This window comes from Quercus suber, unplaced genomic scaffold, assembly GCF_002906115.3.
Source record: "Quercus suber isolate HL8 unplaced genomic scaffold, Cork oak 2.0 scaffold_365, whole genome shotgun sequence".
Taxonomy (NCBI): Eukaryota; Viridiplantae; Streptophyta; class Magnoliopsida; order Fagales; family Fagaceae; genus Quercus; species Quercus suber.
Window position 1 is genome coordinate 405649 of NW_027069817.1, and position 19005 is coordinate 424653.

The window sequence follows — 19005 nt, forward strand, 5'->3', positions numbered from 1 at the left end:
TAAAAGAAAATTACCATATAGTCATATTCCGATGCCAATGCAAACCACTTACTTGGTAAAATATGTTGTAAAAAAGAAGAGTAATTTAAGATTTTTTTTTCCATTATCTTTTTCAAAGCTTAGGAGGTTGTGTTATGTCATATGTGTATTGGAGCAAAATTAATTTTCACTTGGTTTATATATATATATATATATCGTTTTTATTAACACCGATCACATTTTACCACATTAGTAGTTATGAAAAAGATTATATTTGTGTGTGCGCGCCCTCGCGAAAGTGTTTTGGTGGCTACTTATTACTTATTTATTTGAAAGAATTGTTGAAAAGAAGAGGGAAAATTTTGAGGATGTCCAAAAAAATTACTAGCTTCTTTGGAGTTGCAAAAAGAAAGGCTTTTCACTAAAAGAAAAGGACAAGCTTCTCAAGTAAAACCACCCATAGATACAACAGTGACTAAAAATCAAAAGGGGTTTCAAAAATGTGAATCCGAATGCCGCAAACACAGTGGATTTTCTGCACTTTCACAGTTGTACAGTGCTATAAATGGTTGTGGACCCAACCGAGCCTAACTATACTGATACCATACCATACTTCCCCCCAACAAAGAAGCACTGCACAACACAACACAACACAAACCAACACAAACACTCCTCACTTCCCTCCCCAACAGTGATCTCCTCTCGGCAATGTCCTTGAAATCCCTTCCTCCTCAGCCAGCAACAGAGTTGAAGACAAAGAAAGAGTTCATAGATCTTGAATGGAGGAGCAAGAAGCGATACTCCATAGACTAGACTAAGACTAGTTGTCTAGTGGCTAGTGAATAGTGAGCGGTGGTGAGCCAATTTTGCTATATATATATTTTTTTCAACCAAATATTTCGTTTTCTATCATTTTCTCAATATGGTCTCTCTCAAATCTATCTGAAAATGGTAAAAACCCGATTTTTTTTTTTTTGGCATCCCTTTTCACATCAATGTCTCTCTCATTGTCAAAACTTTCTGTCTGATTGAAAAGTTACGACCTTTGGCTTAAAGTAGTACTCTAATATACTAATATCCCCCCTTTATGTGTTTTTTTTTTTTTTTTTGGTGGTAATTATGTGTTGTGATAAAGCTAGTTCCTGTCTTTGCAGGTTGGTTAAGTTCATTCCATTGATTGCAGAGAGCGTTCAGGGTTACTTGAAAAAAGAACTCTTTTGGGATTCTCATTCAATTTAAAGAACTGGGTTATTTGATTTTTGAAGCCTAAGGATGGAATCTACTGAGACTCTGTTTGTGATTTGAAGCCTAGTAAGTATTTAGATCTGAATTATTATGGAAGTGTTATTCTATTCTGTAATGGTGTTATCAAATTCTGTTCAATCTAGAAGTGGGTCTTTTTGTTTAAAGCTATTTGTACATTTAAGAGTTCCATTAGATCTACAATGCCCTAAAGATCATGACTTAATGCCCTACTGATGGCCTTACAGTTTTTTTCTTCAATTCCAGGAAGTGAGTCTATTTTATTCACAGATGGATAGTTAGTTTAAATTAGGTATATGGATCATAGAAGCATGAATTTGTTAAAGGTATTTTCTTACCCTCATTTTGTCCTCTTATACCTGTGGAGACTTGTCCGTTGAGAAACTATTCATAGAGTTGACCATATTAGTACGTTCAGAGGCTGCCTACTCTTACTTGTTTAGTTGTTTATAGCATGTGGGATTTAAATTTTCATGTTTTTCCTTGCTGAGAGATGTACACTGTTTGGCACCATTGTTATTATCCGAGTAATTACTAGGGTCTGAAAAAATTCCTTACTTTGAAGATAACCATATAAGTAAAATTTGTGGCCGCCTACTTCTGCTCATACTAGATTGTAGCATTGGTGTTTTAAGTTTTTTCACTTTTTCCATGTTGAGAGATATCAAAACGCTGTTTTCTTCCATTGTTGTTATGCATTTACTTGCTAGGATGTCAATGCAAGTTTCGAAGCCATTTAAAATAATAATCATGGAAAGAGTATTCCACTTTACTTGCATTTTTTAGTTCTTTCTACCATATTGGGAAGATCCCTGATTTGCTAAAGCCATACTTTTTATTTTTATTTTAGAGAGGCTCCTCATAACTGGAGCGCATGCACAGGATTTGATATCTTTGGATGGCACAAAAGTTTGTAAATATGGAACTCGGAGAAGATAGCTCCAGGTTTGGGTCTTTACCAGTCACGACTTCAAGGAATCTGTCATCATCATCTTCGGTATTCTTTTCAGCAAATCAGTCACCCTTCTTCTCTCCTAGATCACCAACATGTCATTTATCAGAATCCAAACACTCCAACAGTCAATGTGATGGCATTCGTTCAAGTATTGATCCTCCTAGTTGCAGTTCAGGAAATCCAGAACCTGAATCTCACGCATATGTCAGAAATACCTTGTCAGACATGTCAGTGATCCAAGATGCCTGTAATTCAGGTAATTTCCAAAAGTTTGAACATATATCTTCCTTAACTGGCATCTCCAACAGCACTCCATCTAGTTACAACCATGACCATGATAATGGTTATTCAAGGCACAGAGAGAAGCAGAGAATGCATGAGAGAAGCTACCAAACCTCATATACTCCCAGTTCCATTTCACTTTCCTCTAACAGAATGAGGAGCTGTGATGTCTTCATAGGTTTGCATGGACGTAAACCTTCTCTACTGAGGTTTGCTAATTGGCTACGTGCAGAGCTGGAGGTCCAAGGGATGAGTTGCTTTGTATCTGACAGAGCTCGATGTAGGAACACTCGCAAACATGGAATTGTTGAGAGGGCCATGGATGTCTCTTCTTTTGGGGTAGTAATTCTGACAAGGAAATCTTTCAGGAATCCGTATACCATTGAGGAGCTGCGGTTTTTCTCAGGCAAAAAAATTTTGGTCCCAATATTCTTTGACTTGAGTCCAGGTGATTGCCTTGTCCGGGATATAATTGAGAAGAGAGGAGAGCTGTGGGAAAAACATGGGGGAGAGTTATGGGTTTTGTACGGAGGTTTGGAGAAAGAGTGGAAAGAAGCTGTTCATAGCCTTTCTCGGGTTGATGAATGGAAACTAGAAGCTCAGGATGGTAACTGGCGAGATTGCATTTTGAGGACAGTCACACTACTAGCAACAAGATTAGGAAGGAGAAGTGTTGTAGAGCGATTGACTAAGTGGAGAGAAAAGGTAGAAAAAGAGGAGTTTCCTTTACCTCGAAATGAGAATTTCGTTGGTCGGAAAAAAGAACTTTCTGAGCTGGAATTTATACTTTTTGGTGATGTTACGGGAGATTCAGAAAGAGATTATTTTGAGCTTAAAGCTAGACCCAGGCGAAAGAATTTGACAATTGGGTGGAATAAGAGCAATTCATTGGATGAAAGACGGAGGGAACGACAATTTGAGAGTGGCAGCAGAAAGGGAAAAGAACCAGTTGTATGGAAGGAGTCAGACAAAGAGATTGAGATGCAAGGTACTGGTTTTCCTCAAAGGCAACACCAACAGAGGTCAAAAGGTGGTGGAAGGTATGCAAGGAGAAAAAGATCAATGAAGATTTTGTATGGGAAGGGAATTGCTTGCATATCAGGGGACTCAGGAATTGGCAAGACAGAACTTCTTCTGGAATTTGCTTACAGATATCAACAGAGGTACAAAATGGTTTTATGGATAGGTGGAGAAAGCAGGTATATTAGACAGAATTATATGAACCTCTGGTCATTTTTAGAAGTTGATGTAGGGATTGAAAATTGCTTAGATAAAAACAGAATAAAAAACTTTGAAGAGCAGGAAGAGGCAGCCATTTCTAGAGTCCGCAAAGAGCTTATGCGAAGCATACCATTTTTGGTGGTGATTGATAACTTAGAGAGTGAAAAGGATTGGTGGGATCACAAACTTGTGATGGATCTTCTTCCCCGTTTTGGCGGAGAGTCCCACATATTAATATCCACGCGTCTTCCTCGCGTGATGAACTTGGAACCTTTGAAACTCTCATACTTGTCTGGCATTGAGGCCATGAGTTTAATGCAAGGAAGTGTCACAGACTTCTCAATTGCAGAACTTGATGCCCTTAGGGCTATAGAGGAGAAAGTTGGAAGGTTAACTTTGGGTCTTGCAGTTACAGGTGCAATACTGTCTGAGCTACCTATAACTCCAAGTAGGCTGTTGGATACCACTAATAGAATGCCCTTGAAGGACTTGTCATGGAGTGGTAGGGAAGCTCAATTGTTGAGACGAAACACCTTCCTTCTTCAACTATTTGAGGTATGCTTCTCAATATTTGATCATGCTGATGGGCCAAGGTGCTTGGCAACCAGAATGGTACAGGCAAGTGGTTGGTTTGCACCGGCTGCAATTCCAATTTCCCTATTAGCCCTAGCTGCTCACAAGATACCGGAAAAGCATCAAAGAACCCGTTTATGGAGAAAATTATTGCAGTCCTTAACTTGTGGTTATACTTCATCATACAACAAGAGATCAGAAGCAGAGGCTTCTTCCATGTTGTTAAGGTTCAATATTGCAAGAAACAGTACAAAGCCAGGCTATGTCCATATTAATGAGCTCGTCAAGCTTTATGCCCGCAAAAGAGGAGTAAATGGAGCTGCACAAGCCGTGGTTCAAGCTGTAATCGGTCGTGGGTCAATATCTCAGCACTCTGAACATATCTGGGCTGCGTGTTTCTTGCTATTTGGATTTGGTCATGACCCTGTAGTTGTTGAGCTCAAAGTTTCAGAGTTGCTATACCTTGTCAAAGAAGTGGTTTTGCCTCTTGCTATCCGGACATTCATTACCTTCTCTCGGTGCAGTGCCGCTCTAGAACTTCTGCGGTTATGTACCAATGCTTTGGAAGCTGCGGACCAAGCATTTGTTATCCCAGTTGAGAAGTGGTTGGACAAATCCCTTTGTTGGAGGCCCATCCAGACTAATGCCCAGTTGAATCCTTACCTTTGGCAGGAACTGGCTCTATGCAGAGCCACTGTGCTAGAAACTAGGGCTAAACTAATGCTAAGAGGGGGACAATTTGATATAGGAGATGATCTAATTAGGAAGGCAGTTTTTATTAGAACTTCAATTTGTGGTGAAGATCATCCAGATACAATCTCTGCTCGTGAAACTCTGAGCAAACTCACCAGGCTTCTTGCAAATGTTCAAATTCATACTTCACCATAGATTCTATATTTCTTGTAAGCAAAAAATTTACTCTAGAATTATACAAAGTTCGCCAATAAAACTGCTGTATACTTTTAAGAGGAATTTTTTTTATACCATTCTAACTCTCAATTAGATGCCCTTAAATTTCTAAAAAATTTCTCTTTTTGTTACATTAATGTAAATTACATTTATTGGCCTAATCTTGACTGTCATTTTCAGACGATTACTATATATGGACACTTTGGTTATGATCTTATAGCTGCTACATGTTGTTGATTGGGTATTTAATTTTACAACTGTGGCTCTAATGGTAGATGGAGACCAACTTGGTTGTTTAGCATGTGGCATACCCTCAGACCATCTATTTGATCTCCAATTGCAAAAGTTATCAGTTTGAAAACTGTAGTAGCTGAATGGTTGCATCTATCTAATATCAATGCTTTCATTTTTGTTGCAACTTTTAATAGGCTATTATACATTTATACTGATGCTGAAATCTTGACCTTGTCATAACAGTGTAGTCTCTTCATTATCTAATACTCATTTTATTTAATGTAGTTATTATCAACAGCGTAGTAAGTTCTTGTCTACACAAGCACTGTTAACCGGTGGTGTTCAATTAAGTCATATATTTGATAAGAATTTCTAGCCATCAATAACACCCATGTTGGCTTCTGTACTTTACCTTTAGGAATTCATGTTTTAGTTTGCAATTGATTGTGTATGCTGATTTTCCTGTTCAAGTAAGATATGAAACTTCATTTCTGATTCCAGCAGTTTTGGGAAAAAAAGAAGATATATTTGTTTAATAACAGTTATTTTTTTGACAATGTGAAAGCAGTCACAACCTCAAGAAAATAGATACTAGTCAGTTGGACAAAGAATGGGGAAACTGTTGTTTTTCTACGGAAATTTTGTAAATGTTCTGCATGGTCCATATTTAATGGTGTAGAAATTTAACCACAGGAACCATTGCATTCATCCTTATTAGATTCTCTCAGATGGGAATGATCAATGAAATTACTTTTATGCAAGTTAATTTTTAAAGATCATAATATTCTGATAAAACGTTGGCTAGTGGTTGACCCAGGTCCGTTTCGGAAATCATGAGTTTGCTGAAAGAGCCAAATTAGAAAGATTGGCAACATTAACTAACCAGGTTCAGTTCTGGAAATCTTTCTACTCTTTTTTTTTTTTTTGGGTGTAAATCTTCAGTTTTCTTGATTTTTCTGTTGATACTTTCTTCTTTGCCATATATTGTACCTGAAGTGCCCAATGCAATGCAAGTGACATATCTAGGTATGCTTAACTTTATTTGGAGACTTGCTCTATGCTTGCAAAGCGAGCTTATTTTGTAAACTTTCAACCGTCTTTTAGTAATATGAACTTAAACATAGTTTCATAAGGCCATCATATTTGTTAAATAGCTGGTTCATCCAACAGCCTTTTCCAATACTCACCTGATTTGGAAGTACTCAGTTTTGAGGGGTAGAATTTCTTATTAGAGACTAGGAGTCTAGGAGCATGGTATGTCACTAGAAAATTGTGAATAGTTATGGTAAGAGAGAAGCAATCTTTGCTAAGTAGTTATTTCCACTTTTAGGTTAAATGATAGAAGATTGCAACCCTACCCCTTCCAAAGAGCTTCTATGGAGTGCCTGCCTCGTCCTTGCAAATACTGCCCTGACGAATACTGTAACTCTTGACCTCTCCACAGGGTACCACTTCCTATATCACCAAATCAATAACTGGCTCACTAGGCTTTAGGTAGTATTTCCTAATGATGTGCCCCTTTGTTAAAGCTTATATTTCAGTCTTTTGAAAATGAGATTGTCTGTACAAGCTATACCTAGAAAAAATTGAATTTAAAAAAAAAACTGTACATTTGAAAAGGTACGGTCTGAAAATGTGTTACCAAACGGGCATGTCTATCTCTTTTTACATTGTTAACTTCTTGTGTAACTGGGACCTAATGTTTTTTGAGTTACATTCCCTGTGACCTATCATGAGACTTTCAGATTCTTCTAGATGCTTGGGCAGTTCTGCATAGATAATGTTTTGCGATTAATATCCTCTTTAGGTGCTAATAAGGAAATAAAAATTCCTTATTGTGGCAAAAACTGAGGTGGTCTTCAATTTGGTATTTAAAAAATTATGTAAATATGGGCTTGTTAAAGAATCTGTGGATAGTTCTTGTCTAAATCCTCTGCGTCTCCAAAATTGATACTTCAGTTAATATTGTCCTTGTAATGCAATATAGCTTAAAGATGGTAATTGTTGGAGGCCTTTTTTCATTTTTTGTCTTTGTTTTTGGTTTTTTCCATTGCTATTCATCTAAACATGCAAGAAAGCATTCTCTGTAACCTACGTGATTTTGTGATTGCTTGACATGTGGATTTGGTTTGAGAAGTAAATTTTATAACTGAAGTTGGTCTGCAGTTTTAGAAGGAAATTATAATTGGTGATCTAAATTATTCTAATTAAAGATGTGCTGTTAGGCTACTGAAGAAGATATTGGAGAATTTTTACTACTGTTTTGTTAATCTTAGTTTGGATTTACCTCGAAAAGTACTCAGTTGGAGCTTCATGCACTCATACCCAAATATCTTGTTCAATTCAATATCTTCTCTACTATAGCCTGACCATTGATGTCATGCTGAAATCACTATCGATCATGTGTAATACAAGCATGCATATAACTTACACTGATAATACTCATATTCAAGGTAATTTGCATATTAACATATGATAGAGGTATGCATTGGTGCCTAAATTTGGTATCTACAATTTTGATTGCAGAACCATCATTTCTAGTGTTTTTGAATGATGGATTATGCCAAAAGCAGGATTGGCGTTGTTTCATTTTTGGGAATATTTATAAATCATGGTGGAGGCCCAGAATCTTTGTGGGAAGGGGTAATGCCTTATCTCTGTATAGAGCACAACCAGCAGGTATTGTCGAGTGCAAGAAAGTTGATCTGAATTTAAATCTTCAGGTTGTTCAAACTCTTCTCAGTTTGCTTAAAAAAAATGTCTTGCATACATGAAGGTCTTTTTATTTTATTTACTATTCTTATTTTTTAAGTTACATACACACTCAATGGATCTTGAATTCATGACCTCACCCTCCATCCCATTATATATTGTGGGAAGAGGAAATACTAGTTAAGCTATATCTCATTGCCGTGCAAGCAAGCAGTCTTGCTAACACCTATTGCATCTGTACGGAATGTGAGACTTATTGATAGTAACAATAATATATGCAACCAAACAATATTGCTAACACTTATTGCATCTGCACAATAGTTTAGTCGTTTTTCTTAAATATGCAAAGTTCCACTTTTTTCAATGATATTCCTGCTATTGGCAAATTTCTTTCATGTAGGAATGCTCTCTCTTTTTTCTTCTTTGTTTGTTTCTTTGACAAGTGTAGGAATGATCTCATTTTCCGGTGATTTCTAAACATTGCGTAATAGGGTACAATAGAAGGAATAATTGAGATCAGGTGCAATACTTAGGGTATTGCACCTGGTGTAATAACATTGGATGGCTGAGATTTTCAATTTTCAATCTCAACCATTGAATTAAAAAAAGTTAAAAAGTTAAAATTAAAAAATAAGATGGTAAAAATTAATGTGAGATGAATTAGTGGTATTACACCCGGTGCAATACCGGATTCAAATCCTAGAAGGAACAAGTATACAGCAGGGGGAATAAGTGTCAGAACTTCTGTTTCTCTTTGGCTCAGTGGTAAAAATTTTCAGTCATAAAATTAAGCAGACACATCTGAAGGCCATTTTGGTTTATTGGAAATGTTGTTTGCTTCTGTCCCTAAATAAGTAGACATATACTTTTGTCATTTTTTTTTACTTCCGACTTCTGGGTCCTCTTACTATCCTATCAATTCTTATATAAGAAGTGTTATATTTGTAACAATTTTACAACAAATTTTATATGGTAAATTATTATTGGTTCTAATTTAAATTCACTAATAAAATTACTATTTTATCCACTAATAATATTTAATAACAATCTGTCACTTAAAATTTATTATAAAAATATTATAAACATATCATTTCTCATTATTATATTCACGTTGACCATTTCATTTTCATTTTTCAACAACATGATTGCATGCATTTAGCGAACCTTTTCATTCATTTCTTACCTAAAAACCTGTAGGCGTGATTATTATTTGCAGTCTAAAAGCAAAACATAACTGTAATCAACCATTAAACACACAACAGACCTTCACCAGCAACATTTATGCATAAACAAAACACTGTACCAGCCTTTAAAAACCAATGCCAGTTTTAAAAGAAGCTTTTGGACAGCCTCATCAGTTATCATATCCTCTTCATTGGTACTGTAGTAATCTTCAATCACTGAACAATTGGTCAGTCCACGTGCATGGCTCGTGAAATCTGCAGAAAGTGTCATGTTGCACAGTTGCAGTATCCTATTCAGGATAATTAGTGTAATAAACAGTTGTTAATGGAGTACTATAGTTTAGTAGTGTAGACTAGAGGTGCGTTCAATTAGAATTTAAATGACTCCCAAGGACATAGAATAAAAAGAGTAATAAAGCCTAGAAGTGGGTAAATTTGAATTTGAGTGACACCCAAGACACCAAAAAAAAAAAGAAAAAAAAAGAAAAAAAAAAAAAAAAAAAGAAAAAAAGAAAAAAAGAAGAAGAAGAAGAAGACAGTTTAGCTACAAAATAATATAAACATCACTGTACATAATTTTAAACTACAAAAACTTGCAATTTAAACTTTTTTTATTTTTTTAAGAATTTCAACTTATGACGTTCGCTTCCGATAATTGTTTTTTATCATTAGACTAAGATACCAATTAGTTTTTGGTGTAAACAGAGATTGAACCCCATATTTCTTATACTACTATCGGCGACTTTATTAATTGAGTTAACTAGAACCCACAATTTAAACAATTTATTATAAGAAAAAGATATAATCTAATGATGGATTTATCAAAATTCACTTTCAATATAAAGATATTGAGTAAGGTTATAACTTAAAACCACAACATTTTTTTTTTTTTTTTGAGAATGTGCTTAAAACTTTATTGAAATTGATTCGCCAAATTGGCTAAATCCTGTTGAACAACATATAGTAAAGGATTGGGGACTTTATCCATCAAAACTACATAGTTAGAGACATTAATTGAATATTTAGCTAGACTATGTGCTAATCTATTGCCTTCTCTTCTATAATGAGAGCATCTCCAATAGAGTATGCATAGCCAAAATATAGAGAATATATGCTCCAAATCTTTACTGTTCATGCTCCAACAGCTTCTCTATACCTCAATTTTTTTTTAGCTAATGAATAGTAGCCCATCAGACTTGATGGGCTACTGTTCATTCTTCAAATGCTTTTTTCCTATTATAATAATTAGGTGTTGAATAAAAAAATGTTAGAAGATGTGTAGTTGTTAAAAAAATAATAAATAATAAATGAAAAAATAATATTTAAATGAGATAAAGAATGTGATAGAGAATATGTTGGAAAATGTATTTGAAAAAATGGGTAAATAAAGGTAAAAGTCACTGTTCATTCTCCAAACAGTACAAAAATTTGATGAATTTGCTGGAGATGCTCTGAGAGTATTGCAATTTTGAATAAGAATTAGAAAACACAATGGCATCTTGAATTAGTGGCTCCATTGAAGCTATGGTATTTCCACCTACCTTCAAGGATTTAATTATTAATTCTGAATCGCCTTCAAGGACTGCTCCACTTATACCTATTTCCTGTCCAAACTCCAAAGCCTGAGCTGTTGCAATTGCTTCGATTTCAGTTGGTTGATATGCTAGGGAGATAAGCTGAGCTAACGAGGCGATGATAGAGCCTGCGTGGTCTTGAATAACAACACCTGTGCTGCTTCTGTTTTCATTCCTGAAAATCGCTCCATCGAAGTTTATTTTGAAGCAGCTTGCATCAGGTGGCTTCCATATCTCCTTGGTCCTCATTGTTCTTGGTGGCTTAGGTGGGAGCGTAGCAGTAAATTCTTGTAGCCTCTCTTTTGCTTGTGGTGCAATATGGTTCGACGTGCAGCAAAGTTTATGGAGGTGAACCTAATTTCGCTAGTACCATATTCCCCACGTCGTCATCGCAAAAGCTCTGGCTTGCCTTGGTTAATTCTCTTCTTATAGTATCGAAGACATTATGATTCCACCACAACAAATCTTTGCCACACTTGTCTATTTTCCCAAGGATTGCCCAATCTGAATCCAATGATATACATGATCTCCAAGCTGCTTCAACCACCTCTCCACATCGACTATCTGAAAACCACATCTCCTTAAACCGAAAAGGTTTGTTATTGGATGGAATTTCAATACCTGATGGATTGATCAGCAAAGGGCAACGATCTGATGAGAGGCAAGGTAGGTGGTAAACTCAAGTGCCAGGAAATCTTAAGAACCATGGATTAGTAGTTAACCCATGGTCAAGTCTCTCCCAAATCAAATGTCCATCAGTATAATGCTTACTCCACATGAATTTTGGCCCAATGAAACCCAAGTCCATGAAACCACATTCATCAAGAACATCACGGAAGGCTTGCATTTGGTTGTGTGCTCGAATTGCTCCTCCCACTTTCTCTTCTTGTCTTGTGATTTCATTGAAATCCCTAGCACACAGCCAAGGAATGTGTGGTTTATTATTAAGGGTTTGAATTTTAGTCCACACCTCATGCCTTCTAGTTGTAATTGGTTCACCATAGAAACCTGTGAAACGCCACTCCTGAGGTATTCTTCTCAACAAGTACATCAATGCAATACTTTGACGAGTCTTCCACTGTGATTCGAATATCTTCCTTCCATAACAAAACCAAACCACCTCCTTTATTGCCATCGAGAACTAACCATTTATTAACAAAATCAAAATTACGTAACACTTGATCTAGCCTAGCATCATTTGTCCATGTCTCGGCTAAAAACACAACAGGTGATATTTTGCCCGAATGTAATCTCCAAGCTCCCTCACTATACGTGGGTTCCTAAACCCACAACAATTCCAGACTAAGAGACTCATTGCAATGGGCAGGGCTGAGCATTAGCCTTTACTAGAGCAATAGAATTAATCTCAATAGAAACCACACGTTTTTTGCTTGGTAAACCATTGAGATAAGAGTGCCCCTCATGAACTCTTTTAGTTGATAACCCCAATTCTACTATGCTTGTAGTTCTGTCATTGCTTCTAGATACTTCGGTATTGTTCAGACGCTTCGATGTTCTTTCTTGCTGTGAGCATTGTGTGTTTTGTTTTACTGATGTGTCTGCACGTGGGGTTGCATGAGCTTCAGACCCCTGGCCTTGGCAAACCCTAGCCGTTTCCTCTGTTTCCCCATTAATTACATGCTCTGATTGACCCTTGATTGTGTGATCTAATTGCACGTAAAATGAATTATTTGCATTCAGCAAGTCATTTATTGTAGTTGACATGGCTCTTAATTTGGATATACCCTCATCAACCTCAGCTAGCTTAGAAAGGAAAGAATCTGCAGGCAATGGTTCAGATGGAGTAAGCCTTGAATTGGAAATCTTTTGAGGAAGAGTTAAGTCCGTATTAATTGTTGATGGGTTGTCAGGCCGCGCCTCATTTATTGGCAAATCAAAATTCTTTAAGGCACAATCCAACTCCTCAATTTGATGCACAAACAGATTGGTTTGATTTTGTTGTTGCGCAAAAACTGGGGGCTAGTTATTGGTGTCAATTGTAACCAAATCAAATACCTGATTCATTGAATTCTCCACGTGATGCTATTCCCCATCTTGCGTTGCCACTGGTGGTGTAGTAGCTGTTGCAGAAACCAACTGAGCTCGCCTTACTATAAACGGAGCCCGTTGAAAGGAATTGCCTCCTTCCGTCATCTTTTTAAAAAATTCTAGGACAGAAACTACATTTTTTTGTGCTCAGCTAGCAAGTGCTGCACGTAACCATGGTCCAAATTGCTGTTCTTCTACTTTAAGTGAACCTTCACTGTCAAGCCAAAGTTCGTAGTCCCTATCATCATGGTTGAGACAGCCGCACCAGTAGCAAATATTTGGTAGTCATTCATATTTAAACGAGACACATTGTTCTTTGCCTTGTCCCATTGACACCATTCTTCCTCAACTTAGTGGGCGAGTGATATCTAAGCTGACTCTGACCCACATAAAACTCCCTCCATCAACCTCTATATCCAGTTTCCGAATGATCGTGCCAACAGTGCTACAAATTCCTTCCGCCACCTTTTGATTCATGAATCTAATTGAAATGTCATGAACTTGCACCCAAAAGGATGTACGATTGCAATTCAGGTCCTCAACTGGAGTATCCTTGTCATAGCGTTGCAACATCATAAGATGTTTGTCAAAGCTCCAAGGTTCGTTTGAAAGAATGGAGTCCACTTCTAGTTTGTTGTCGAAAGTGAAGAGGATGATGTGATTGCCCATATTTTTAACTTTAAAACCATCTTTTGATCACCACAATGGCTTAAAAGTGGAAGCAATAGCTTGCATGTTCAAAGCTCGTCTTGTGTAGAACTTACCAGCAATGATGAATTCTGGCATAGCCATATCCTCCTCAAGATCGAAGGTTGGCCTTTCTCTGTCAAAAATTGACAAACCATTGCAATGGTTTGTGAGTTCATCCATGTCTACATTGTTTCCTAAACCCTGAAAGAAAAAACCACAAACCTTAAGGATAAACTTGTTATCCTAAGGGACTAAGAGCATTCACATCAGTGTCTTTAAAATCATGTAAAATCATGTAAACCACAGTTTTTACACATTTTTGCTAAAAAATGCACTCCATCAGCTCTTCTAAAATTGTATAAAAATGTGTATTTCTTTACACGAGCTACAGTAACCGTGTAAATATACATGGTTACTGTAGCTCGTGTAAAGAATATTTTAATCATTTCCGTTCGCTCATTTTTTTCTCTCTCTTCTTCGGCTCAACAAACTCAGTAAACTAACTTCTCATCTTCCTCTTTTTCCTAAGATGCACACAACCACATCCACACACAAACACATCCAAACAAATCAACAGAGATACACTTGCTTAAAAAAAAAAAAAAAACATAAAGATACACAAACACGGAGATCGGAGATCGGCTGAGATTTGGTGGTGGATCGGAGCGGTGGTTCGGAGCTGCGGCATTTGGTGGCGTAGATCAGGTCGGAGATTGGATCGGAGCGTAGATCGGAGATCGGTTTCAGCGTGGTAGATCGGAGCTCGGAGATCGGCTAAGCTGTGGATGCGGAGCTGTGGAGATCGGTGATGCGGAGCTTCGATGGTGGAGATTTGGTGGTGGATCGGTGGCGTTTGGTGGATCGGAGCTGTGGCGGATGGGTTTTGTGATTTGGTGGTGGATCGGTAATGTGGGGCTGTGGAGATCGGTGATGCGGAGCTTCGGTGGTGGAGATTTGGTGGTGGATCGGTAGCGTTTGGTGGATTGGAGCTGTGGCGGATGGGTTTTGTGATTTGGTGGTGGATCGGTGATGCGGGGCTGTGGAGATCGGTGATGCGGAGCTTCGATAGTGGATCGGTGGCGTTTGGTGGTCGGAGCTGTGGCGGATGATTTGGAAGAGAAGACCAGAGAGATGGGTGTAGAGAGAGAGAGAGTGAGAGCGTAAAAGAAATCAGAAAATGGGAGAGAGAGAGAGAGAGCGCGGGTATTTAAGGCAGATAGGTAAAGAGAAATAATAAAAAAATAGAGTATAATGAATATTTTATTGAAATATCTTATAAAATAAATGAATTGATGTGGGTGTTTTGTAAAAGTGAATGTGTAAAATAGAAAAAGTAAGTTTTTAGTGTAAAAATGGATGTGTAAAATGAACATACTGATGTGAATGCTCTAAGACACCTAAAGGTAAGGACCAAATATTTTACAGCTTAGGAGAAGTTCAAAGAGGAACTTTCACTAATGACAGAGAAACTTTCTTTTCTTTTTGAAATTTATTAGCACTACAATAATAAATTTTGTAACTAAATATGATCTATGATCTATGATCTATGAAATTTATTAGTACTACAATAATAAATTTTGTAACTAAATATGAGCTATGATCTATAATAAATTTCATATTATATATATATAATATGAGCTATGACCATCATTTATTAACATGGTCTGAAAAATTATGTCATAAATATAAGATATTAATTAGAGGAAAAAAAAAAAAAAGTGGGATCCACGTGCAAATGTTGGTTGGTCCCATCTAAGAAACGATGCATTTCCATTCTTGTAACTAAAGTACTTTGTGATTTGTGAACCTCAACTAGATTTTTTTAGGGGGGCGTGTTGGACACCGACTCTGATTCTCAGGACTGTGTCCTTTCTCACCAATAGAAACATGCCACGTCAATCAAAAAGACACTGGTGGTGGGACCCGTTTTGTTAACGTAGCCGAAAGGCGTTTACTTTTATTTCCTTGATGGCTTGATTTGATGTGAGAGGTGTCGGTCGGTTGACAATTCACCTCCTGTTGTGATGATTTCCCAAAATGTGGTCCCTCACTCTGTAGTAATAATTTTACCTTTACAGTGTTTAACCGTGTGATGTGACTGGGTAAATTGCACTATTTTTACAGTGGATGCACGTGTAAAACAGTAAAAGTACCTGACATGAAAATCGAAACAAACAACAACGAAAATATACTACACGTGTAAGACATTAACTGCCCCCACGCAGGATCGAACTACGGACCTTCAGTTTACAAGACTGACGCTCTACCACTGAGCTATAGGGGCTTGCTTGTCAGAACTAGGCTTGTCTTTTATATAATAGAATTAAATTGTAGAGGCCATTTTGTCAAACTCGCTACTGTTTTTGTACCTCCTAGAGCCGTGGGTTTAAACTATAAATTAACCCCCCCCCCCTTTTTTTTTTTTTTTTTTAAGAAACCACTTATTTATTAAAAATTAAAAATTTATTACTAAAAATATTATAACAAAATAATTTTTAAAAGTGTAAATAGTATTGTGAGACCCATATATATTTAGAAATTTGCATTTTGCTAAGTTTAGTAATCCGTAAATAGTACTCATATGACTTGCTAAAAAAATACAGAACGCATGAATTGAGCAAAACGCCCAATCCAAATTTACGCTTACTTTAGTTATCTATGTACAATTTTATAATTTTTTTAATATAAATGTATATTTATTACTTTCAACAAATAAGTTTGTTTAAAAAAATTAATAAAAAATTTAATACAAACACAGGCTTGAAACTCCAAGCAATTAGACGTGCCAAACAGGCGGGTTGGGTTGGGTTGGGTCGGGTCAATCGGGTTGTAGATTGGGTTAGGCTGACCCGAATTTTCATGTGATTTATTTATTTATTAAGAAAACAAGATGTATTTGCCATTTGAAAAGTCATGCATCAAATTACTTGATGTAAAATACATTACTTTGAATTTACTACTCATATTAAGTAAAAGCTTAGTTAAACAAATTAATAATTGTTCAATAATTTTAAAATTATACAAATCCCAACATTACTAACCAAAACAAAATAGTACAAATGATAAGTAAAACAAATGCATAAGTTTCATTTCTACACTATATCATCATCCCAAAAAATAAAATAAAATTACAAATGCCTTATTGGATAACTGATTTGATAAAAAATAAAAACATAAAAAATTTTTACAATCTTGAAAACTAATTTTATAATCTATTATCAATTATGGTTAACACTCTATTTCAATGTGAGAATACATATTAAAGTTTGATTGTTTACTTATTTATACATGATCTCTTTTATGAATATTGTTATTGTTAAGCAACACATACTCCAGGAAATATATAATTTATTTTGAAAAGTTATTTATTTAGGACATGAATTGTTAAAAAAATAGGCCTAAGCATTCATAATTTATGCTAATCTCATTGATATACTTTGGCTTCACTTTTTTCACACTTATAAATGTTTCTCATATACATCTATAATTTTAAATATTTGTTTTTAACTCTATTGTAACCAGATTATCTTGCTATGTACTTTGTTACTTGATATCTAAAATTTTTTACTCATTAGAGAATGCATGATGTTATATATATATGAATGACGTTATCAAAAAAATGTTAAAATTTGATATATTTTAAAAATATTAATAATAATGCCCATTATATATTGCTAATTGAGTTTAACTTGTGCATTGTAAGGCTCGGAACAAACAATTGAACCAACATTGTCTTACTTTTATTATTTTTTTACCAAATTTTTTTTAAAGAAATGGTTTGGGTCACAGGTCGAGTTGGGTTGACCTACAAAAAAAAGGGTTGGGTCACGGGTCAACCCGTTTTTGTTTTGGGTAACAAAAATTTAAGTTTAGGTCGCATATTTTCAAATCGGGTCGAGTTATGTTAACAAATTTTGATCCATTTTACCATGTCTACACGTAATATGCAACAGGTTGCCCTTTCATACTAGCATTTAGGATTTGAAAGGAGCCAAAGAATACTAAGGGTTTGTTTGGTAGACTGTAATAGGCACTCTAATGTAATAGTTATTCCTATAGTTTAACTATTCAGTAGTTTGGTTATGTTTTTATTACGGAGAACATGCATTTTTTATGAATAGCTATTTTTTAAAATGAGGAATAACTATTCCTCTCTAAAAAGGTTGCAATAGCTATTCCTTGGTAGGTGTATTAATCTCTAAAATTTTTATATTTTTAATAAACAAACTTTTCATATACACATAACAATTATGAAAATAAAAAGTCATAAAAAATAACTAATTGTAAACACAAATTTTTCTCAATTGCAGAAAATCAAACAATTGAAAAGAAATATGGTTTGCAAATATAAATTTGTATTGATGAATAATGAGTACAATCTCTATTTCAATTCTTTTACAAAAGAATACCCTCTGATTTTATCTTCATTGAACTTGACTCGAACAAGAGATCTTCTTAACTTTGGTTAGAAGATGGATTGAATGGTCTTCACAACAAATCTCTAGCTTTGAGCTTGTTAGAGATTTATTTTTCTTCAAGTCTTCGAATGTGAAGGCTTTTAGGTTGAAGTTCTTCAGAGCTTTAGAGGCTTGATCCGTTGAGCTTCAAAGATTTGGGTTTGTGGAGGTTTATGGAGGCTTTTTTAGCTTAATTCCAATAGAACTTCAAAGAACTCGAACAAGAGATCTTCTTGACTTTGGTTGGAAGATGGATTGAACGGTCTTCACAATGAATCTCTAGGCTTGAGCTTGTTAGAGATTTGTTGTCCTTCAAGTTCTTCAACCCCTTTGAATGTTCTTCAAGTTCTTCAAAGATGCTTCAAGTTCTTCAAAGATTCTTGAGACAGAATTTCTCCAGAGCTTGGGCCTCTTGAAAATCTGGTCTCGAAAATGAGAGGAGATGTCCTCTATTTATAGTGATTTTAGAGGATAAGCTCCACTTCGAATTGATATACTTGAAAGTATGTAGTAGACTTTTGATTGGCCCAAATTCTTCTTAGAGATAATTATCTCTATTTATCTATTTTGATAAATATCATATTTTGATAAAGATAATAATCAATAAAGATAAATAATTATCTCTATTTAATTTATTTTAATAAAGATAATTAAATTGGCCCAAATTCTTCTTAGAGATAATTATCTCTATTTATCTATTTTGATAAATATCATATTTTGATAAAGATAATAATCAATAAAGATAAATAATTATCTCTATTTAATTTATTTTAATAAAGATAATTATCTATCAAATTTTGAATAGAAAATTTGTCTTTATCTTATTTATTTATTTTAATAAAGATAATTATTCATAAATTTTAAATATGAAATTCATCTTTATTTTGTGGGCCAAATGACACATGGCAAATTTTGATATGCCA

The 19005-nt window shown here is 35.4% G+C and overlaps 1 protein-coding gene and 1 non-coding gene across 2 annotated transcripts; one reads left to right on the top strand and one right to left on the bottom strand.

Moving 5' to 3' along the window:
- The first annotated feature begins 482 nt into the window (after window positions 1-482).
- Window positions 483-5259, top strand: LOC111986058 (uncharacterized). Its single transcript, XM_024017695.2, has 3 exons — window positions 483-834; window positions 1134-1290; window positions 2093-5259. The coding sequence occupies exon 3, from the start codon at window positions 2141-2143 to the stop codon at window positions 5159-5161; it is 3021 nt and encodes a 1006-aa protein (XP_023873463.1). The 5' UTR covers window positions 483-834; window positions 1134-1290; window positions 2093-2140; the 3' UTR covers window positions 5162-5259.
- Window positions 5260-15837: 10578 nt separating this feature from the next.
- TRNAT-UGU (transfer RNA threonine (anticodon UGU)) lies at window positions 15838-15909 on the bottom strand. The gene has a single exon. It is a non-coding gene; the product is annotated as a tRNA-Thr (tRNA).
- Window positions 15910-19005: the final 3096 nt, after the last annotated feature.